We start from the raw sequence: 24,644 nt of genomic DNA, 5'->3' as shown, positions 1-24,644 counted from the left end.
GCAGCCACAGCAGACAAAACAAAACAAATCGTAAAATTTTTACCATACTACCGCTCATACCGCTCTACCACCCCCATCAGCATCCACAGCAGTCTGTCTCGCTCTCATACCGCTCGCAGACCCAAAAACCTTTGGATGGATGGATAGATGTTTGGATGCTGCAGACAGACGTCGACGGGGGCACCCAAAAACCACATGGACTGAAGCAGCGGCAGACGAAAGTGAACAATTCAAGTATTTGTCGGGGGTTTTTACTAAACCGGGATGGGGCTAGCAGGGTGTTAGGAATAGAATGGGGAAAATTCTTGTAAAGGTACTGTAAAATCGTCATTCAGCAGACGCAATTTGTTCCTTACATTTTCTGAAAAGTATTACAATTATGATCACTAGAAAAAAACTTATATCTACAGAACTACGAAAATCTTTTTAAACAAATTCCAACAAATTTTTAATGAATTTTTGTATTTTCTTAGAAATTCTAATGCTTCTATGCTTAAAAGTCTTTATACTGTTTTTCTCTCTGTAAAGTGAAATAGACTGCGACTGGAGTCATTGTCCTGCGGCTACTGGCAGCTGGATGCGTTACGTTATTAAATATTTAGCGACAAGCCCGAACCCCATAAAGCACACCACTCCCCTTGGGACCCCAAAAGGGCTTCCTTTAACCCTTCCATAACCAAACCATTTAAATGCAAGCGTATACCCCAAAGGGTCCAATCGAAAACAAAGCTGATCCCTGACTCCCGTTGTTGTTGATTGAATCGGCTGTTTGTTGTTGGACCAGTTAGCGCCTCTCCTTCCCGTTGGCCGTATCTTTACCAAAAATATTGCACCTGCCCTCGATGTGTAGTTTTGCACCTGCCCCATCATCATCATCATCGTGGCAGGCGGTGGAGTTGAAAGCATCGCCGACTGCCCCTGGTTAGGGTTTGTTTATTTGTTTGTCTGTTGTCGAGGTTATTTATTTTGGCATGTGTGTGATGGCCGGGATCCAGATGCAAGGGCCAGTTCAATGTCCTTTGTGGTCAACGGGATTAGTCATTCTATCGGGAAAAACAGAACAAGAGCATAAGCTGCTGCAGAAAGTATCAAAGTTCCGGGAACCAAGATTATAACAGGATATATTATAACCAGGATATAACCGTAGGTCTCATGGTTGATCACCCAATATCATTCGGAATCCATCAGACCGAAGAAAGGCCGTCGAAATCGAACTCATTCGCCTCAAGCGTCTTTCGCAATTTTAATTTCCATGCAATACTGTGAGTTTCGGCTTAGTAAAATCCATTCGAGTTGGACAAAGGAGTCATGGTACTCATCAGGAGCCCTCAAGGAGCGTCATTTTGGCGAACATGTTTATTTACAGCCCAGAAAAGAACAAGGACCAAGCTTTAGGAGGCGGACTGCAACCCCCAAATTCGCCACCCAAGAAAACCGGAATCCAGACGCATATTGTCATTGTCAGGAGAGGCAAGCAAACGCAGACGACGTCGAACAATTCGAGCAATTTCACTTCAAAAATTTGCGACGTTTAGCGCGCGATTGCCACAAATCAAAGCGACATTACCCAGCCTGCTCCTCCAATCCAAATCCGCATCGCGCCCCTTCCCCTCATCCAGCTATTTTAGATAAATAAAAAATGCCAAGAAATCCCAGAAGCAATGGAAGCAACATATGCCCGCCAAATCAGGAGCAGACAAAACAAACAAAGACCAAAGGACAGACAGCGAAACACCGGGAGGGTGAGGCAAGAACCAAGAAGGACCAAGGAGACGGGGAAGACGAAGACAAAGACGCAGACAAGTCGCAGCCGAAAATGCTTTAACTACAACGACAAAAAAAAAGCCAAGGAAAGGAAAAGTTTACGAAGGCAACGAAGGGCGATAAGGGAGCCCTAAGCTTCATCGGCTTAGAGAAGATACCCAGACCGATAAACGAAAAACGATTGCTTCGATTAATAAAAAAAATTCTTAAACATGGAAGGCGATAAACGATACAGAGCTAAAACATAAAACAATACAACTACAAATTATCAAACATTGTCTCGATTGTTTTGAAAGGTAATAACGATTGTTTCGATAAATCAATAGAAACTTATAAAGCGATAGCCGCAGCCGAAAATGCTTTAACTACAACGACAAAAAAAGAGCCAAGGAAAGGAAAAGTTTACGAAGGCAACGAAGGGCGATAAGGGAGCCCTAAGCTTCATCGGCTTAGAGAAGATACCCAGACCGATAAACGAAAAACGATTGCTTCGATTAATAAAAAAAATTCTTAAACATGGAAGGCGATAAACGATACAGAGCTAAAACATAAAACAATACAACTACAAATTATCAAACATTGTCTCGATTGTTTTGAAAGGTAATAACGATTGTTTCGATAAATCAATAGAAACTTATAAAGCGATAGGCCATATAGATATTAGATTCATTTTTTAAGTTAAACAAGGTAAAAAATTACACTTTTACAAAGACTAACTGTTAATCTAAGCGCGTGTCACGAAGGTACATAAGCACTCAGCTCAAGTCAATTTCGAGGGACTCAGAAGGCTGATGTCCTGGGGAACGGAAAGGAGGGCCACCTGGGACCGAGGAGGAGGTGGTTAAGGAACAGCAGTATTCCCGCGTCTGCAGCTGTCGGCAAACGGGACGAATGTCGATGGCTGCCTCACTTCTTCGGTGCGTAAACGTAGACATAGCAGACGACTGTATTCGACTTCCACTCCAAGTGATTTGTGTTCCGCAGTGAGGGAGCGTAGACTTTTTTCCAGACGACAGCCACGAAATTATTGCTCTTCTGCCCCGGCCGTCCCCTCTGCAAAAATTTACGCGTCTCTGAACTTTGACCCTCAGACGATGCTGTTGCTGGCTCTGCGACTATGACTGTGACCTTTGTGGACCTCCCCATCGCCGCCCACATCGCACATCAAATTTTATGGCGCCTGTTTGTTGCTGGCTTTGTTTGGCACTTTTTTATGCGAAATTAATTTAGAAAACTTTTTCTCGGAACCGAAACATACCCACTCAAACAGCGAAGGATACGCAATTCACGTTTCTGGCGAAAAGGGGAGTGCCACTTATGGGGTTAATACTTGGCTTTGAGGAAGGGTTCAGAAAGGTCAAAGTTCACATGCAAAAAAGTACTCTCATAACGGAAAAAGGAAAGTGACAAACATCGTTTACCTTTAAACTAGAGATTTCTGGGCATCAGATTGGGAAAGTTGTTGGCTCTGAAACCGTAATTTCCTTAATGGTAACTACAGTTAAATTCTTTTTGTAACAGTGTTTCCTGTACATAAAATATTAGTACTGTAACATACCAGTTTGACTGCTGTCTTATAAGTCCTCAGTTTACATAATTGTTTTTAACAGTTACTTTGCAATAAATAAAGCAATATTTTTAGCGCGAACAAGTGGATCCCCATTATAAATCCTGAACTGCAGTATTTAGGTAGTTAACTTGCATACTGAAAACTAGTCTGTCCACATAAAGTTTACTAAACATAAATATTTACGATCTCTACCGCAGAACTCTCACATTCCATTGGTGATGTTTTGAATCGACTGTACTTTGGTGACGCGAAGGAAGAACTTTGAACTTGTTTATTTCGTTCATTAACTCACATACTCCTCTTCAGCCAGGGACTCTTTGCTGGTGGGTTAACAACCTTCTTAGTCATGCCTTTGCTGTGCGATCCACCAGCGAATGTCTGGAATTCCCCCATTCGACGATCGCGCACCACAACAACGTCCACATACCGCTCCTCCCCTGGAAATCCCCACCCAATGTGACCGCATCCTGATCGCAATAAAAAGGTGGCATCTGTTAGATATAAAACCATCAACACGAGACGCGATTCTTCACCTTCTTCTGCGCCCTTCCTTTGAAGCTTCTTCTGGTGGTGCATCGAACTCTGATTCTACGGCCCCTTTGTCTCTTTCGCTCTTTCCACGTCTCTATCCCCGTTGCACTCGCTCCCCCAACGTTCTCCATATGTATCGCAAAAGAACAACAATAATTACGCCTCAGCTAGATCAGAGTCCGCGAAGAATTCTTCTGCTTCTTCGCGTTCTTTTTTCGCACATGTTTTGGCGGGCGGCGGAAAGAGATGGCGCTTGGGGGTGGGACAGAGACGGGAAGACTGGGAACGTGGGAAGGCGCACAGGCGCATAAAAAATCCCCAAGCCGCAGACAGTGCAAAAACAACAAGCAGGAGACTGCAAGCAGGGTTGGAGAATCGGGGGGCGAAGAGAGAAGAACTGAAGACCCAAGGCAGAGGTCCAAAAACAGAAACAGAACCAAATGGAAAATGGAATGGAATCGAATCGAAGCGCAGTTAAATGAAATTTGCTCTCTACGTTTATGTGTGTTTGTTTTTGTGTCTGGGCACCAAACACACAAATAAACAATGGTGAACGGGGTGAATGGACGCAAGGTGACGTCGCGTCGCAGTCGACGTCACTGCTTCTTCTTTCAAATTTGCGCGCCAAAAACATTTCCCCTTTTCAAAGTGCTGGAACACTTGATTGAAGCTTAAGCTTTAGATACTTTGAAAAGGTCTCAATACTGCACATATAATATATATATAAAACATTCTTCTTCAAGTAGTCATTGTTTAAAGCTTTACTTTATGCCACCGTACTCCAAAACTAAAGAAATAGAAAATGCGGGCTCATTCTAACTGGCAGGAGCCCAGAACCTATGTTTATTATCTGTTCTACAATTTTTGAGGGTATTCCAAAGTTCAATCTTTCTCACTTTTGCGCGCCAAAAGCGTTCCCTCCTTATGACTATATTTTTCGAAGTTGACCAGTCCAGACCAGACCGTTGTACTCAACACAACTCATATACCATAATCAAGGGTAGAGCGAAAAAAGAGAGCCCCAAAAATCCACTTGGCCATGGATGATGCGCCACAATGGGCGTGGCACTTGGCGGAGAGTCGGGGAGCAGAATCGAGAGTCAAGAGTTGAGGAACAAAAACAGAACAGAAACAGGAGCAGAGAAACCATCCGAAGTTTTGGTTTTGGTTCAATTCAGTTCATTTCGTTTCGTTTCACTCTGCTGCCGTCTCACTTGCGCCCCCTTTGGGTATTTGTCTTTGGCCGTTTTGCTTTGATCCCCTTATTCTGTCTGGGGGCACATTCGTTTTGTTTTTGCGCTCATTGCCATTGCACTGCACTTCGCCCGCCATTTGCTGTTCCCTTCCCTCCGTTTCCTGGCCCTTTCCATCGGGTTCCTTACACAGAACGAAAAAAAATTGCACCTTCACTTATGGCCTCATAACAGAACTTCGATTTGATATTTATAAAAAACATGTCAAAAATTTAAAGGGTTAGGCCAGAAAACTAACGTGGTCCTTTGGGAAAAGGTGGAATCAAATTGTTATTTAGGATGTTGTTTTCTTCACGGTGTACCTCGGTTCCTGAACCCTTCCCGCGTTTCCACCAATTCCCTCTGTTCCCTATCCCTATCCCCCTGTTCCATGCTCCATGTAATGGCCCATCGTTCTCGTCATTCCCATTGTCGTTTGTTGGCTTTGTTTACAAGCATTTGATGGACCACTAACACCGCATTTTCTGAGGCAAACTCATGGATACACAAGCGCACACAGATACTCACACAGGAACCCAGAATGCGCGGGATTTTCTTTCAGTTTTCCCTTTTTCGCATGGTGCGAATTATGAGGGAGCCCCGAGTGGGAAAGAGAAAAACAAATGGCGAGAAAATTGTAATTCTCTTTGCTGGCTGTCATTCACCCACTCCCATCTTGGCCATTTCCATTACCATTGAGTTGGTTTCTTTATTTTTTTTATTAGTTGTACTTTATTGAATTCGCCGATTGAATGAATTGCTCAATGAGCTGCCCGCCGAAGACGTGCGGATGATGAGCAGCAAATTGATGGGGGATTGCCACGCTTTTCCCTGCCATTTTCCCTGAACCCTCAAGCTTCCAAAGTGTTTTTCCCCCTTTTTTCGAGTGCAAAGTGTCGTGGAAATGGAGCTTGTGGTGCGCAGAGTGGCGTTGAAGAAATGCCAAAATGATGACATTTAGTTGGTGTACCAACATGGCACTAAAGTTAGTTGGGGTTAAGTGATGTTAGATTAGCTGGAAGTTTAGGAAAAATGTAAGAAAACGTAATGTCATTGTTACGATTACAATTTTTGGTATCTGCTGTTTAAGACAAATAATTTTTTTAATCAGGAACTTCTTTACAAATCCACACTTTGTTCTGTACCACAACAAAGCCCCGTCTTTATACCCAACCAAACAGCCGCAGACTAGGTACAGCACGGGTCATCATCGGAGTCCGAATCTAAGTCAGACTCCGAGAAGCAGCACACACTGCAGGACTCGCAATCCGTATACGAGGACGGCTGAAGTCCCGTGAAGAAGTAACTGTGATCGGCTTCAGTTAACTCCAGTTCTACATCCCCATACCGCCTGGGAGATCCGAAGTTCTGCAGTTGAATGGCTCGGTTGACCAGGGCCCTCAGATGGATGTCCTCCTGCTCCTGACAGGCTCTCAGTCGCTTATACTCCTGCTTGTCCCTAAAAGTCTTGCACTTCTTGTACATCAATCGAGTGGACTTTGCTTTAAGCTCTCGTATGACCAAGTTCTGGGCATCAATTTCCTTGACCACCTCCAGATATTCCTTGTACATCGCCTGCTGCTCCTCGTCCTCCGCCTCGCTTTCATCGAGCAGCTCGAATGGATCCTCTTCTTCCTCCTGAGACTGTTCTTCCTCTTCACCCTCCTGGTCCTCGTCCTCGCCTTCTCCATCGAGGTCTTCCTCGGCTTCGTCTCCTTCAATTTGCTCATCCTCAGTCTCTGGAGGGGCTTCTTCTTCCTCCACATCAGCCATTTAATCGGGTGTAAAGCGTTAGTTGTATTATAGTGGTATTATATACTACATAGCGAAGACAAATTTTGATGATGAAATGTTGAGGTAAGAAGCAAAGTATAGTAAATCGCTATAAAACTGGTCCAAAACTTGGGACTATTGATTCGGAAAACTAGTAGACCAACCAAACAAACCAAATCTCAAAGATTTTCACCAACCAACATGTAAAACAAAAACCATTCTGGTAAAGTTTTAACCTGTATTACTACCGCCATAAAAATGCTGTTTCGATGCTTCGCAGAACTTCATTTTTATTCCTCAAGCACGCCATTTTCTCTAGCCCTTAATGCACGCATTTCCGTTTCCCCCACCGTTCGCCGGTTCAGGGTTCTACTCGTATATAAATTCTTTTTGTTCTTGTGCCATCATGAATTTTATGTTTTATTGCAGCTGTTGCGCTGTCAACGCCCCTCCCCTCCGCTGATTCACGCTTTTATTGGCACAGTGATTTCTGGTGGCTGAATCCGGCGGATTACGCTCCAAGGCGCACCACTCGCTCGCTCCTTCGCACTCGCATTAATCATAAAAACGCTATGCCCCAACTACAGAATGCAGTTTAATTTGGCATGAAGTGCAGTTCGCGGCAGGGTCGCTTCATCGTTCTATCGGTAGTTAAGCGGTTTATAACCGATAACAACCTGTAAGCCAGTAAAGCCAGGGCGCGCATTTGATGACTGGACCCAACGACACAAGTTTCTGCTTTTATGGCGTCATATTTTTATGGCTGCATCCATCGCGATAACATCAAACTGGTGCATGGGATGGCATAATGCTTGGTTAGATCTGCATGAAATGTATTCAGAATGTGGCTACAAAGATGGCGTTTTTATTTGTGATGATGACGCCGAACAATGTATTTTCAAGGAAAAGAAGTGAAAAAGTGTGCAAGCACGAAATTTGTTTATGGAATCCTATAATTATCTGCATGTATTTGAGTATTCAGTATTGCAAGTGAAACTTTAGCATGACTAGTTTATCCACTGCATTGATTCTTAAGCTTTGCGCGACAGTTTTATAGGTATATGTAGATGACTGATGTCCTTCAGAAAAGTAAAGGTCCGAAGAATTCAATATTTTGTGCAATTCTTAAACTCCCTACAGTTTAATCGATAGTTTCTTTAGTGAGAGCTTAAGCATTTCTTCCCCAGCCACTCGAGCGCGGATTGAAGTTTGTTTGTGTTTTGCTGGTTAACCTTCCGTTTCTGGTTTATTTTTGGCATTATTCCCGCAGCCATTTGCTCGCGCGTCCCTGAAAATGACAGTTGGATTAGCAGCCAGCACACACACACAGCACTCAGTGATGCCACGAATTCCCGACCCTCGTTATCCTGGCCAAGGACGAAGCATCATTAGCCCCTGGGCTTCCTTGGTCCTATCACAGTTGAATGCTCTTCGATTCGCTTGAAGTCAGATTACGCATACGACGCGTTAAACGCTTTAAGACTGCGCCACCCATTGTAAATCAAATAAAGGACACAATCTCATCTACAAAGTTCAGAGCAAACATAGGCCGCCTCTATCCCGGCACACACATCCTTTGATTTTCCCTGGACTTTTCTTTCCTTTTCCAGGATCTCTTTCAGCCTGTGTGCAAGTTGCACATCAAGTTTTTTTTTACTCAGTCTTTTGTTTTCTTTTGTCTTGCATCATTTTTTTCCCCGTGCTATTGTTGCAAAGGAGAAGGGCCGGGTTTTGTTTATGCCTCTACTGCATAAAATGATTTCATTAAAAAAGTTGTAAACTTTTTCATTTAATTTAACTGCAGCAAACAACATCTTTTGTGCAGCCTTTCTTCTTCTGTGCTTTTCTTTCGCTGCCTTCCCTGCCTCTCTCTGCCTTTTTCCACTGCAACTATCTTTTCAGTTAGCATCTGCTGCCAGGATTCAGGCCCAGACTTAATCTGCCCGCAGCCCCCAGCAAGCCCCGATTTTTTTGGATGGGTTTCAATTAAACTTTTCCATTTCAATTCATTGTGAATCTCGCAATCTGCTTATCCAAGACTTCCTCAGCAGGTGGTGGCCACTACAAGTCGAGATAAAATCCTGATTTGTGACAAAGAGAACTTGCTTAAAGACCTCTTATAGCTAAATCTTATAGTGTTCCTCTAAAATACAAACCAAATTAAATATACCTCGAGCCTGCCCCAATTTGACATACATCTGAAAATTTTCTCATCTAATTCCCATAATTTTTCATGCTCCATCCCCTCGGGTATTCGAGCTGTCGACTCCAGCGGAGCTTGACTTCCTTTTTTGTTATTCTTTTTAATCATCCAACATTCACAGAACATAATTCAATTAGGGCCATAATAGAAGGTTCGTGTGGGGGTGGGGGTGTGAGGACAGGGCGTGCTGGGACCCTCCTCCGCCGCCCGGGCAGCTCCTCGTCATGTGGCACGACAACATGTCGTATTAGTAATATTTAAACACAAAAGCTCAGCAAATGTTGACATGCGTTGCCATTAGACGGACGTAGCGATGCATTCTGACACGCACGAGGGATGGCTGCGAAGGGCGGGGGTGGAAAGTGGGTGGGGCAGACCTAAAAGGAAATTCAATTTTCGCACAAAGAAGGTTAAGAGGCACAAAAAAACAAAGGCGTACGAACCCAATAATAACAACAATAATAAGCTGCTTAGGAGCTAGCGATGCGAAAGTGAAGAAATGCGTTGTAATTCCACATGATGAGCTGTGGGTTGGGGGATGGTCCCACCACCCCCCGGGGAGGGGGCTGCTCGCAAGGGGGTGGCAGTAAGCCACTGTGTAGCTTGCATGTCAAGAAATGCGGTTGCATGTGCCACGAGCAAGACTACTCTCCTCCATAGGCGACACTCTCCCGCTTAAAAACCCCCTACGACTTCGCCACTCACAAAAACCACTGTCGTTTTTTTTATTGAATGAGAAAAAAATACAACAAACTTCTTCAAACGTCGATCTTTATGGTACATTTCAGTTAAATCGAAAATCTTTTTTTCAAGAATATTGTATCTTTGGTTATATAATTTACATTTTTAAAACCTTCCCATTTTGGAATGTTTTTTAAAGAAAAAATATCAAAAATATTTTTTTAAGTGCACAAGAGTGGGTGTGTGTTTCCATGTGTGTTGTGTATATCTTTCTATGAAATGTGTCATGTTGACAGCGTGGAAATGTCACTCATGCGGCATCGTAATGAGTTTTGCCAACGTCAGCTACGCTGCAACAAATTCAGCAGCAACAGTAATAACAACAAATGCACCCCAGCAAGTTGTTACTTTTGGTGGCCAAGAGAAAGGAGCAGAATAAATTCCTTCGTTACATTGTTTGCCCAAAAGCCAAAATGGAAATCATTGAAATATTGAAAAAGTTTCCTTAGCCAGAGCGTAGGTCGACATTTTAAAATCAAGCGACTTAAAGCCCTATACCCTATACACAGTATTAAATAAATATTTTTATATATTTTTTTGAATATTTAATTATAATTTAGCGTTCCTTTTGAAGACGTCAAAAGCTTTTCCGGCTTTATAATATTACATAACTGCATCTTGCACAACCCGTTTTATCTTAACATTTTGAAAACTTTACATTTCTAGCGAAACATTACAAAGATAGTACACATTATTTCTTGGCAAGGCTGGCATCAATTCAAAACTCTCTAGAGGAAGGGGAGAAAGGCAGCGATGGCGATACCATGAGTGAGAGACAAAGCCAAAAAACCCACCAGAGAATAAGAAGAGAATAAATTTGCTGTTGGCCATCAAAAAGTGTTTTGTACAAGTGGGGGTGGGCCCTATTTTTTTCACCGCCCGCCCACCTAAACAATGGGCCTAACCACCCCTCCTACCGCCCACACATATAGCATACGACTATGTGTATGCAGTATGAACGGACGTAGACGTAGACGTAAACGTAGACCGGAACCGAGAGGAAAGTAGAGAAAGCAGAGCAACCATCGTAGAATTTCCATTGTAGTAGAATTTCACAATAATTGCAATGCAGTTGCACTAGAGCACACACAGACAAATATAAATATATAGTAAATATAGTATAGTTGTAGTATGCTCTATATACTTTTCCCTTTTTCGGTCAGAGCGAAACAGAGATACCAAGAGAGTGGGAAGCGAGAGTGAAAGAGAATGCAGCGAGGAAAATATCGATCGATTTTTAAATGAATTTAGGTCACAGCGACCCTAGTCCTCAACCCTTCAGCCACTCGAACCCCCTTTCCCTGGGGCAACTGCAGTCGCCCCCGAGGACCGTGGTGTGTGTGGGGGGTTTGCATCTCGTAGATACAACCGAAATGAAAATGTCAGCTGCCTTCTGCTCACGTAACTTATTTTAATTCAAATCAAATGGGGAAAATAGATTGAAATGAAGGCGGCTTTCCTGCCTGTTATATTTTCCTTTTTCGGCAATGTCTGGGGAACAACATGGAGGTAGTGATGGGGGATAGGTGGGGGAAGCAAGCCCCACACGCACTCCGCTTTTTCATGGCCTTGGTTTGGCAGAAGGAGAAACTTTAGTGCATTCGAATGGTACACAGAAAGCATCTTTAAGTATCGGAAAAATAATAATGAATCATTATAAATATGGTAAAAAAACGATCTAACATTTCATTAAATGTAATTTTTTTTGAGTCTGATCCTTCAAACCCTATAACATGGATTAAAATTGATCATTTGTAAGTAAAACCTTAAAAATGATTTTCAAGATGAAGTATAAGAAATAGGAAATATATATTAAAAGCCAAACTTATCCGTATAAGCCAGGAATGCTTCTACCAAGCCTAACAGAAGGTATTTTTCCTCTGCAAAACATTTCTCCAAGTGCAGCTTAGCACCCGTGGACCTCTACCCCCCTGGATTGCCCATGCCAGACACGCGCCATCAGCATGTGCATTTTACGAGCCAAAAGGAAAGATGACAGGGGAATCAGGAGAAAGGGGGCGACACATTGTTGATGTCTTGGGAAAAACCTGATGTATGCTGCTACCCCCGCTGAATGATGATTCCACCCAAACGAAAACCCAAACCCAAACCAACGTTGCAACTAATTTTACGTTTTTATGACACTCCCGCTACGTGATGCGACGGAGCATGGGAACATGGGCTAAATCATAGACAGTCGCCGCGACTGAATTCAATCACGTGTGGCCAATAAAAAATTGAATACGAATACGGGATCAGCGGAGTGGCGGACTTAGTTTTTGTTACTCTGAAATGAGCTCAGGTTAAGTAAGTGAAAGAAGTTGAACACACACAAAAGTAGCTGCCTTTGTCCTCTGTAGTCCTTACACCGAGTTCCGCTCCACCCTTTGAACTTTCGCCCAGACACTTGTGGTTTTTCGACCAGGGAAAGAGGACACTTTATTTTGTCCCTAAGGGAAACGCCTTCATTTGGGGTTTTAGAGGCACTAAAGTTCTGGAAAGGTTATGGGAAGACTGGCACCTGTTCGAGCATTAAACAATTCCGTTGCTTATAACTTTTTAATTAAGAATTTCCTTATTGATTTTCTGGCGGCAAATGACTATCCCATCAGGGCCACCTTCAGCTGTCATCCTATTCCTATTCCCATTCCATTCGATTCCCATTCTAATTATGCAATATCCTCTAGGAACCCGTAAACTGCACCTGTCACACCTTGAGGCGCCGCCTCCGCTGCATTCGGAAACTGGGTTAACGATAAATTACAAATGGTGTCAGGTCCTAGTTAGGGACCTTGCCACGCCCCCGCCCCCTGACACATCGGAGGCCAGCTGGGTGCAAGTGCCCCACCGTGCTCCAGTTTCGCTCGTCACTCGGCGCTCGGCGTTTCGTGCTCTTGGCCAGGCCATGATCTACTACCACAGTTGCAGTTTCCACTGATGCCCCTGCCGCTGCCTGCTGCTTGGCCTCCCTTCCAAGTTGTCTTAAAATGCAGCGAGCCAAAAACAAAACATAATATTTCAAAGAGATTAGCGCAAGTCTTGGAATACACTTTCCAAGTCAAAAACCTTGTACCATTAAAAAAAAAAAAAAATCATTGCTTGAATAATCATGTATTCATTTTAATTGTAGTTAGGGGTCTTAAGTCTTTGGGAGAGCTCTTTTAATCTAAGTGGCAATATTATATCAAATAACATTTTATCCAAATACGCTTCGTAATTATTCTTAGAAAGTCCCAAATTCTTTTTAATGTTCATCAGTTTCAGTAGACATTACTGCACTTACTCGATATGGTGCGGTACAATAAACCCGACTTTTTTAGACAGTTTGGTTTCGATATAACATTTGATGTTTCTTCAAAAAGTGCCAGATTTAGCAATACTCTTTGCAGACAGGGTAATCCTACGCTTACGAGAGTAACTACGTTGTACGTGGCAAGTTGCAAACGTGCCTATGAACCAGTTGCACCTCGCCGTCCCGCTCTCGGGCACCGTCTGTCTCGCTCTCCTCGAGAGCAGTCGGCTGGGGCAAGCCTAACTAACCTCCAACGCCCGGCCAGACCAAACAGACCGCCCTGACGCCCTACTTTCCGATAACTGGCAAGGTTCGGCCTTGATGTTCAGCAGTGACCCCCTTTCGTCTCTCTCGCTCTCGACTTTGTTTTTGATTTCTGCAAATTCTGCTCCATTTGTCAGAAATTTTGAAGGCGAATTGCAGAAACCAAGGCGAAGTCATCAATAGAATATCTAAGCAGAGTCCTGCGAAGACTTTGCTTCCCAGGCAAATATGTTTAGCATAGCCTTCCTGAAATTCAGGTCAAACCGCACCTCTAGACGGGGAATATGACAAAACTAAAAACAAATCGAAATGGATTTCAATTTGCGGTGCACCACGATTTGATTTTTCCGTGTGTTTGATTTGTGGTTGGCTCGGGGTCAGAGTGAAATGCTATTTCGGGCGGAACAAAGAAAACCGCCGGGCTAATCCTTCTATTCAGTGAATCAGTCCCCCAGTTGCTGATTCATTGGGGCAACAAAAGAGAAACTTCCAGCGAGAATAATAAAATTAATTTCAACTCTGGCCGCAGACGAACTTCGCTGCTTGGGAACCTCCTCCTCCGCTTCTTTCGGGGCATTCTTCTCTGGATTTAGTCAATTTGTTTCTGGTGGATGTTGCGGCAGGTCGCAAATATTCAGACGCAGCCACATTGCCAGACGATGACTCCAGTGAGGTCTTTAAACTAGCGATGAAGTACGGCTGGGATCGCTGTGACTAAGGAAACTAAGTTATTGTTTGTGGTGACCACGATTGTTTTATAAAATTCCTTATGTTCTAAAATATTGCGAGCTAAAGAACAATAAGGGTTAAGAAATATATTATAAGTACTAATTTCATTCTATTTAGTTTATATTTATCTATATTTATTATTTGTCTATAATTTCGGTTCACACTTTCATCCAAAGTCCGAACATTTGATAAATCAACAGCTATCGCATCATCCCAAATATTTTCTCAAGCTTAAGTACTTCAAAAATCCTAAGATCTATCCAAATAAATTTACCTTCAAAATTTCGCCATTGTTCAGTTTGATATTGAATCTGGTTTACCTACAAAGAAATATTTACTCAACATTTTATATACACATTGAGTCCAATTTCTTTCCACACAATTACTTCAATTTCTACCCTCTCTCCAGCGCAGTAAATCACATGTTTGATTATCTCATTTCTTGGCTATCTCACTGAGAATCCCTCACCCCGCTGGTAGTAATGTCCTCGACTGCAGAGAATGCATTTTGGCATTGACTGCCTGACGACAGCCCCCAGTGCGTATGAGTAATATCCAAAGACAGCAGAGCAGTAACAAAGTTCAAGGGGCTGTGGGCGGGATAGGGCATCAGATTGGAGCTGTCATGAAGTAAATGCAACGTCGCCAACCGCCAACGCCATCGACCATTTAGTATCTTCATCATCATTCCCATCATCATCTCAGTGTTGTTGCTCTTTTGGCGGCTGTGCCATTGGTTACCCTGTATTTTTGTGGGGGAGTGTATATGTTGGGCCTGAATCCAAATGCAAATGAATAAACAGAATACTTGGTGTACAATTGCTATTGCTGTTTTTGATTAAACCATTCTTTATTCGAGAAGAAAATACTCTCCAATTTATTTTTTGAGAAGGAGCGAACTTTAGGTTGCTAGCAAATTAGTTGAAAATACTGGAATCGAGTTCGTTCAGCGTAACATTACGCACTTATAAGAACCTTTCTTTTCAAGACCGCACAGGATATCTTTAAAGTTGTTACCTCTTTCCAGCCGAAAGCTCACTTTCTTTGTTTTATTTTTTAGGAAAACACAGACATTACGAGGGGAGTGTGCGAAAGGGGATCGGCGAACACGCAAAGTAAATAGTAACATGTGCATTACTTGGCATTCATCTCGGGTCTGAGCACTCTCCACCCTTAGGCCCCAACCCCAGTTCGGGACCCATTCCATCCCGCTACTTCTCCATCTGTTCCACATTTAACGAGAATAATTGCAGCGACAGTTTGGCGCTACTGCACTTACCCCGGCAGTAGAAAAGTCAGGCAGTAACATTACCCCACTCCCCGGCGATGGGAAAGAGTCTTTGAATGTCTTTGATGAAATATTGAAATTGTTGGATGCTGATGTCGGGTTACTCAGATGGTCGGAATACTTTGGGGTCCGGCCAACACTGAATCTCAACTGGGGGGACTATTTTCGGATAGCAAGGGGTCTGTCACGTGGTGTCCACTGGACGGTCCGAACTCTTAGCCCGTCGCTTGTTGTGCTTGTTTCGGCGACAAGTGGATCGTTATAAATTGCTCAATTTTAGGAGAGCAAAGAAAATGCATTTTTAGTGTAAATAAATAATGACTCAAAACGAGTAAAGGATTCGCAGTGGCCAGCCCCGGTTGTGTTTGTCCTCCGGCTCGGCTCTACATTAACTTGTGATATATTGGCAATGACATCTAAACAGGAATTGGGCTTGAAATGCTGCCAATGGTCGAGAGACGTCCAGTCTTGACGTCAGCTAATTGAAGGCTGGCCGGAAAAAGAAATCCCAAATTGTAAATTTGTTTACTCTGACTACAAGCTGGTTCTGTTTTTTATGGAGCAGCACTATATTTTTGTAAAAATATCTTATAGCGATAAACCCGTTCAAAGTAAAACGAGAAATTTGAAATACGAAATGAGTTCCGGTGATTTTGATTAACTTAAGCCATGACTGATTTCTTCTTGGAAATACTTTCAAAACCGATAAAGTTTCTTTTCATTTTGAGTAAGCTGCAAGATTATTTTTAGTTTACTTATCCCAAACATTCGCAGAAGTGCGAGTAACGGAAATTCCCAGTGATTCGATGAAAGCTAATCTCGCACATTATTTGACCACGCGAACGCGAGGGATTTCCACGAACGATTGCATTGAAATTTCAAGCTTATCAGCCACATAGGAGATTAGATGGAACAGCAATGTCATAAGGGGAGTTTCCCCATAAAAAGCTTGTTTAGAAATGTTAAATTTTCGTTGGCGTTTTTGCGGTTTTCTCCTGCCCGCCGCATTCTGAAGTTGGCAAATAGCCGTTATCTTCAAGTTAAATCGCTTTGAGGTTGTTTTCGTGGTTGACTCTTTCATCATTTCCCCTTCCATATTTTATTTTTATTTTTATTTTTCTTTTATGTGTACATTTATTGCTGCATTTTTTGTTGTTTCCCTCAGCATTACGGAACTGTTTCGGTTTCTGTTTTGGTTTGAATTGCAACGTTGAAAGCGTTGCAAGCAAATGCCATCGTCTTCTTCTTCGCCTCTAGTTGTTTTATTGTAAGGCGCAGAGAGAGAAAGTATGGGGTCTTTTCAGGATGTTACAGGCTTGTTAATAACATATATCATGGCTTAAAAATGTATGGAAATTGTTTATAAAGAAAATACTATTTCTGAAACCTCTTTAAAATGTGCCTAAAAGTAGGCAAGGAAAAATGTAACCTTGGAAAAACAAATAAGATAAAAGAGTTATAAATTTAAGATGACAATTGAAAACCTACAGTGTACTTACAAACCCAACTTCTTATATTTTTTTAGATAGGTATAGAGGCATTCAGAAATTCGTTGAAAAATTCCTGATTTGTGAAGGTGAACACTACTCCTCAGCTGGCTTTTAATGTTTTCAATACATTTTTAATTGCAAATATTCAGTTAATTCCCTCCGTGTGGGGTGTTATTGTTGGTGTTGCCGTTTCTTGTTTCCATTTTTCATGCAGCCAACGCTCTCTCAACGTCGTCGTTTTCATTTTTGCTTTTTTGGCGAATGCTGTTTTTTATTTATTCACTCTTTTTTTATTATTATTTTGCTGTGCAACAACGCCAGAGTCCAAAGTCCATAAAGCATCACGTTGTCAGTGATGTTGTTGTTGTTGTTGTTGTTGTCGCTGGTGCTTCTTCTTTGCCGCCTTGCTTTTGTTGTTTTGGTTTCAATTTTTTACTGAAAGTGGCAGAGCCACAAGCCAAGGTGAAGCTCTTCTTTTTACCCCGATAAAGTCGAGGGGGTGGTGGTGCGGTGGGGTTTTGCACACAAGACAAACGCCGCAAAAATTGCAAGAATAACAACAGCAGCAGCAACAAATACAACAACAACAGCAATAATAATACGTAAAAAACAATAAACTGAAAATAAAATACGAAAATGAGTTAAGAGAAACGGACGTTCATATGGCCAAAGCTCTTGAGCTCCATAGGTATTCCTGGTGTTGTTGTCTTTTATCGCCTCTTCTTCAACTGCAAGTTTGGAGCTTCTGGAACGTTTTCGCATGTGCAAATTTTAAGCGACCGTTTCCCATTCCCATTTAAGCAGTCCCTTTATTCGAAAAAAGAAAACCGTTTCAGCCAGGGTTGCAGCAAAAAGGATTTATTTTTTAAAATAAATCTCTTTAGGATAGAGCAGTTTTATAATTGAGAAACCTAATGTAAAATTTAAGCGTTACTTACCACTCCTACATAAGTATATAATCTTTTTTTTAAGAAGTAAAAAAAAGAATTAGGTTTGAATGTGAAATATATATTGCGTTACTTAATAAATTTAAAAAATACTGTCTTAAATGCCTCGTGTGAAGCTATTCCCAACTTTCAGCCTCCAGCTTTCCATCCCTGAAACCCGAAACTGTTATGCCTCTCAGCATTTTTGGATTAATTGCTTGAAGTTCCCACCGGCACCGTTGCCTCCCCACTGCCAAAAACAATTTAGCCAAAAAAGGGGGTCTGAGTCAGAGACAATTGGTCTTGGACTGTACCGAAGGCCTTCGGGGCCCTCTTCAGAGTTTCCCCGGAGGTTCATTGATTTTGCACAAGTGCTGAACTGACCCTCGCATTTTGCCATGACCGTTTGTTTGCACATGCAAATCACGATACACGAAAATATTTACAGATAATTTATTATTTAGTTTATAGCCCTGGCTGCTACGGATCGTAGTCGTATCTGGTGGATTGGGCATCGTAAAATGCGAATTGCTGTGAAATAAAGTGGGGCCGGGGAAAATCCTCAATCATTTCCTTAATTAACTCTGATTGTCTTTAAATCGCAATTACTTGGCTCCTCGCCCAAAGCCGCAAAGTGGTACGGCCCAACTCACTTCATTAATGAAAGTATTTCTTATGACACCCACCCTTTCACTTAACCTGTGCCGACGACATTCTCCGAGATTTCAAGAATAATTTTGATTAATCAATTTTCTGGGCGAGAAATCATTCTGAGGGGCTTTAAGACCCGAACCGAGACTTCCTCCGCACATCTTTATCTGTCTGTGTTTTGGTCTTGCGCTTCTTGTGTGGGAGGAAGCATTTCCCTTTCTCGCTTAATTAAGTTGGTCACTTGGCTCAGGCGCTGGCTTTGAGTGGGTGATGGATGGCAGAGAGGCAGCAGAAAAGAAAAAGCCAAAGCCACAGTTGTCTTGGCGTCAATGATGACCTAATGATAATACCGAACGCTCATCATGAAGTTGGTTCTGGCGTGAAACTTTAACCCTTTATAAATGGGTTTCGCTTAAAGCTAGTAGAAAACATAAAGGTAGCTTACTAACGTAGTAAGTTACAACTTTGAGATTTATTTGCTTCTTTAAATTTTAGTAATGGTTTATTTGACGTTGTTCAATCATTGTTTTCTGTCATAATCATAACAAATTAATTAATAGAAAAATGTAGCTTTTATGGTTACGTATCTACAGACTTATAACTATTAAAAACTTCAAGTAGGTCAGGGTTATAATTATATCACAAAACAGAAAGCATTTGAAGGTTTACAGAGGCCCATAACATAATGATTTTCCATTTTGGAAATTCTGTAGGGAAATTTCCGGTTAATCCGAGTATTGTTTAAACATTTAACATAAAACACTATAGAAAAGATAATAGTATTATCTTCAAAGACATGAAATTTAAGACCGTGAAGGAAAATGTAACATGTTATTTCCAACTATGTATATATTCTTAATATTCTTAATTAATATATTCTTAATAAAGTAAAAACATATTTGAGGCCCTCCAGGGTCGGAACGAACCGAAACGGAACGGAATGCGACGGAATGGTACACGTTTTGCAGCAAAAGCAGAATCGCGGAAAAACAGTGCGGCGAGGAAGTGAATTTCTGCCTTTGAACGTGACGGAAATTGAATTTCCGGTTCTTGGCGATGACACTTTTGGCAAAGGCAACGCCAACGTGGTTCGTCATTGTTGTTTTTGCTCTTGTAGCTTTGCCCATTGAAAGGGAGTAGGCGAGTGACGCATGCGCAGAGGTTGAAGTGAAGAAACGAAGTTTCTTTTTATTGTATCTGGAAGCGAATGAGTGTGTGGGCCCGATTCCAATTGCAATTCATGCCAGGCTGTGCCTGGAAATGAGTTGTAATTAGAAGCTACCTACAAGCAGTTCCGGATCTGAAGTTCCGCTAATTGTGGTTCCTATCGGATTGAAAAAAGTCAACGAGTTGGTGTTCTGTTTGAGTGTGGAATAAGAAAGAGATATGGATCTAAAGTGGTCTATTCTGATCCAAAATGAATTAATGAACTAAGAAAATATAAAATATGACGCGATCATCAAAATACATACATATTTCCATATATATTAGTTTCGAATCAGAGTTTCCACAGTTAAAATGGTTAGTTCTATTGAGTTGTGTGCTAGTTGCGATATTGTTTTTTACAAGGCATTATGGATGGATGACTTCCTAATTGCATTGTTGTGCCTAAGCCCACAGCACCCCACCTTTTCTCCATTTCTCATTCTGTATATTGGGGTGCCCCCGCCAAGTTGAAAGTTATGTGGGTGGATGGGGATGCGGATGGAAATGGTGAAAATGGAAAATGACTGGGTGGAAAATGGGTTGACGGTCGATTGGTCGTTAGTCGTTGTTGGATGTTGAATGTTGGTCGCGTTGGTGGCTGCAATTTCCTGGCAAATTCTTCCCCCTCCCCCTTCAGTCGGCCAAACACCACCGCATGCTAATGTTATAAACTTTGCAATTATTGCATTTACTCTCATTTACCACTGAGTTTGTGTTTGCTGTTGTTGCTGCTGCTCGTTATTGCCGGCGCACACGGGCCACTTAAAATCCGAGGAAAAAACATAAAATCAAGGAGAAGCGAGTGAAGGGGCGAGAGGGAAGTTGGGGGGGAAAGCCCAAGTGGCGGAATAAAAGAAAAATTGCAATGGAGAACATTCACGCCTGGCGCCAGGCAGCCCCAGACCCACTCCAATCCACGAAACCCATTCCAAGTTCCATTCGAATCCCAGAGGCGGGAACTGCAGCACCATCAGAGGTAGAGATGGTAAAGTACATGGAGCATGAATCGGAACTACAGCAAATGTCTATTATCCAAAGTAAATATGGGACTTAAGAGCGAGAAAGTCATCAACACCAAAGTATACTACTACACTATACAAACTATAGTATACTAGAAATTTCTCAATTTAAATAAGTTATCAATACTTGATACCTAATCCCAAATCCTAGCTGCATCACGTTACGAAAGTTGCAGCTATTTAAAGTAATCCCATCTCTAGAGCCCGGCGCTTCCAAAGTTCCTTCAGCTAACCGAAAGTGTAACGGTAGAGGGCAGTTTGATGGGTGGCTGGTAAAGAACATTTCCGCGGAGGTTATTGGCAGGCACCAGTCCCTCCAGCCCCCAAAAATCCCGCCAAACCAAACCACCCACTGGATGTTCTCACATGTTTTCCATAACAAACAACAACTTTGCCAGGAGCACCGGGGAAAGTGAGTGGGAGAAAGGGGGACGCCACAAATAATTTGCAAATTACGGGCGCAGGTAATTGTCGTCGTCATCGTGGCTGTATGGCTATATGGTTCCTGCTGCAGCAGGTGAGAAGAAAATAAAATAGAAACACAAAACCGTCGACGACGTAGCGTCGTCATCGCCGTAGCTGCAATCACGCAGGTGGGAGGTCAGAGGTCGCAGGTGGGGAAAACTCCTGCGGAGCGGAGGAGTATCCTCCTGGCGCCAAGTGCCCGAGGATTGGCCTTTGTTTGGCCTTAGAGTTCGCCATCGCCATCGCCCTGGCCTTTTCGTCTGGGCCCCACCACCTTCAACCATAATTGGGTCATAAAAAAGTTATTTGTGTAAAATTATGAAAATAAACTCAATTGCAATAATTTGCTATGGGAGCATTCCAAACAAAAGACCCGGAACCGGATTACCAGGAAATGATCAAGGACTTGCCGGAATGGAGTTCCCGTGGGCCAAGGAAATTCAAGCTGCGTGTGGCCAATGGAAATGTAAACAAATTGCAAATCGCAGGAAATTTCTACTTCATGGTTTCCCCAGAAAATAAACAAAATTACTAAATTGGAAAGCAAAAAATATTCTATAATTGCAAGTTGTAATTGGAGCTGGGTTTTGAATTGGGAAACGGCTACACCGAAAAAATAAAGATAAATAGAAAAAAATTTAGAGATTAATGTATAATATTGTTATTAAATTAACTACATTAATATCAGTTTCTATATCTGTTTGTTTTTAGGATGTCATATAAGGAAATACGATAGAAATTATTTATAGTGAAGACACGTCAATTGAAAAATGTATAGTTAAGACAATTAAAGCAAACATGAAATATAGAATGTATTTAGCAAGAAACCAAGACAATGATTACCACAAATTAATTATTATACAATTTAAAGGCAAATACAAATGTTTACTCAAAAAAAGAAAATTCCACCAAATGAACATGAAAGCATTTTCGGATAGTAAAACTTAAATATCGCAATTAGAATTTAATTGGCGCCCGTAATAAAATGTCAAAAAAGAACATTAATTAAATGAATCCAGCAATAAATGTCGCAGCCTTTAAACAAAGAAAATTTAACAGCATTCATAGCTTGTGGCAAAAGTAAACAAAATCAATCAGAATTATCCTAAGAATTAAAGTCAACTAGTCTGACAATAAATCAATATTAATTTGACTTTGAAGCGACGGAATGCGGGGTGGAAATAAAAGAGAATAGCTGCACCATTAAGCCCACATTAAAGACCTGAATATATTGGCGCCGCCCAACTCGGATTTCAGATTCCAGATTTCAGATTTATCCGAGGGCCAAACACCACCCTCCCACCATCAGCTACTGCTGTCAAGTGCAACGGTAAATTGCCATTCGATATGCAAATGGCAGCCGCATTCACAAACGCTGCGCTTTTCAATTGCTTTTCTCTGCATTGAAATCAATTTAACTTTCTGCTCAATGCCAATCATTGGCACCCCACACACACACACACACATTGGCCGGGCTATATCAGTTCCGGTTTATAGATGGGCGAGGGGGGAACGACGAGAAAGACCAAGTGCTGTGGCTGAAAAAACAAACAATCAAACGGATCCAAAACGCTTATTTCAAAATTCATTTGTCATTTTGTGACAGGCGAACCAATATTGAAGGGGTGGTCCAAAAGGACGAAGGGAGGGGAAAGGAGAGGGTGAGGGTAAGGATAAGGTGGGTGGGTAGTAAGCTCCTTCATGGCCAAGCCGAAGGCAAATAAGCTGAGCGTTTTTGCTGAAATAATTTTTATAAACATACCCTTTTCGAAAATGGGTATATTAGAAAATAAAACAGAAATTGAAAAATGTTTTAAGACCCATATCAAAGTTAAAAATATTCTAAAAACTAGAGTAACTCGGGGATGAACTTTTAAACCTATAATTCTGTTAATTTTGAAAGTTTTAACTTTAGTGCACATTTATGTTTCTTTTAAATCATTTTTTTATAATTTAATCTTTGGAAGAAGCTTTTACCTCCTCACTTTTACCTAATTTCCTTTTTTATTAAAACAAAACCTATATGAAACTGAGGGAAACATTTTTTGATTAGCCAACAAGCGAATCCAGAATCGATTCAATGTGGAAAAACTGCACTCCGTTCTTTTGCAGAACGGTGAAAAGGGTGTTGCGGCATGTTTTTGGTCCGCTATTTTTCCCGGTTCCTGGCCGAGTCTTTTCCGTTTCGCCCGCGCCAGTTCCGCAATCAGGAAGGAACATGACATAACACAACGGTAATAGGAAAATCATCGATTTTATTTGATTTATTTGCAGGAACCTTTTTTCCACCACCCTCCCCTCGCCCAGATGTTGTTTGCTTTAATCGTTCGCCCTACCGAGTTTTCCGCTTTTCCCGCTGCGTGGGTTCAACCACCGAAAAAAGCTCGGTTTAAGCGTGGTGCGTGTGGGTGGTGCGGGCAATAAATCTCGGAAATTGTGTCAGAAAATGTTTCTCTGTCACACACATACACACAGAAGCTCGCACAGAAATACCCACACAGAGGAGTCAGGGGTCAGGGCGGCCATATTGAAATTAGAGGCACTTCCGTTTTGGATTTGCCTGTGTGTGTTTGTTTGGTTTCTGCGGTTCTTGTGTGGGTATGCGAAACTAAGTGCCGGAAAGATATGCGTAACGAATGCCCAAAGAACTCTATGTAGGGGAGAGCCTCCTTTGAGGTCGAGCCCTGCGGGGGAATCCCCGTTTTCCATTCCTGACTTTAGGGCCTGGCAGCTTATTTCTGTTTACATTTGCGCTCAACCACTCAAATTCAAAGGTATTCCAACGACCATTTATATTTAGTTTTTATTTGTTTGTTTTGGTACGATAATTGGCCCACAAGCAAGTGCAATAAAAAGCACAAGGAATTTCTATAAATACGAACTGGTGTTCCATTTAGTGATGATGAATTGTATAGATATTCAGAATTAATGGGGGGCGCACCAAAAAAAACGAGTGGCCTATTATAAAAGTGAAAGTACACCGAAAATAATAATATTTCCATCGCACTCAATAATTATTATAACTCGAGTACATCAGTTTTGTCGATTAGATCAACATTGTCCAAGCTATACATTTTTCGAGAGAATTTAATTTCTTTTCAAATGAAAAAAATCAACTACATATTTCTGTTTCTGTGTGGTAAGCAAAAGTAAACATTAAACCAAAACATATATGGCAATTCTAAAATTAACCCTTATGCATCAGATCTATTTGAGTTGAGTTTAGCCATACGTATTTGTTTACCAAATCTTCAGATCTTACCAGATCTTCAGATTCCAGCGACCTTCAACTCGGACCCCGGCAAAGTCATCGATCTTAGGCACTTGACGGAGTTCAAATACGACCAGTTCCGCTTCGATTTGCGACGAGAACTATTTGCGTAGTAAAATCTAAATGCGAAAATTAGCCCAAAGCGAATTTGATAAATGTTGATGGATTTTTGCCGTTTTCGTTGACTTCTGGCTCCGGTGACTTGGTAATTTGGCGGAGCGAGTGAGTC

At 41.8% G+C, this 24,644-nt stretch overlaps 1 protein-coding gene across 1 annotated transcript; it reads right to left on the bottom strand.

The window, feature by feature from the left end:
• Nucleotides 1-6,158: 6,158 nt before the first annotated feature.
• Nucleotides 6,159-6,978, bottom strand: LOC108012723 (uncharacterized). Its single transcript, XM_017078155.4, has one exon. The coding sequence runs from the start codon at nt 6,868-6,870 to the stop codon at nt 6,286-6,288; it is 585 nt and encodes a 194-aa protein (XP_016933644.3). The 5' UTR covers nt 6,871-6,978; the 3' UTR covers nt 6,159-6,285.
• Between the last annotated feature and the right edge of the window lie 17,666 nt (nt 6,979-24,644).

This window comes from Drosophila suzukii, chromosome 3 (genome assembly GCF_043229965.1).
Source record: "Drosophila suzukii chromosome 3, CBGP_Dsuzu_IsoJpt1.0, whole genome shotgun sequence".
In the NCBI taxonomy this organism is placed as follows: Eukaryota; Metazoa; Arthropoda; class Insecta; order Diptera; family Drosophilidae; genus Drosophila; species Drosophila suzukii.
The sequence above is the reverse complement of the archived record's forward strand: the minus strand, read 5'-3'. Positions and strand labels throughout refer to the sequence as shown.

Bases quoted from the DNA above. Each gene is read 5' to 3' on its own strand.
- LOC108012723 (XM_017078155.4), bottom strand. From the start codon at position 6,870: ATGGCTGATGTGGAGGAAGAAGAAGCCCCTCCAGAGACTGAGGATGAG.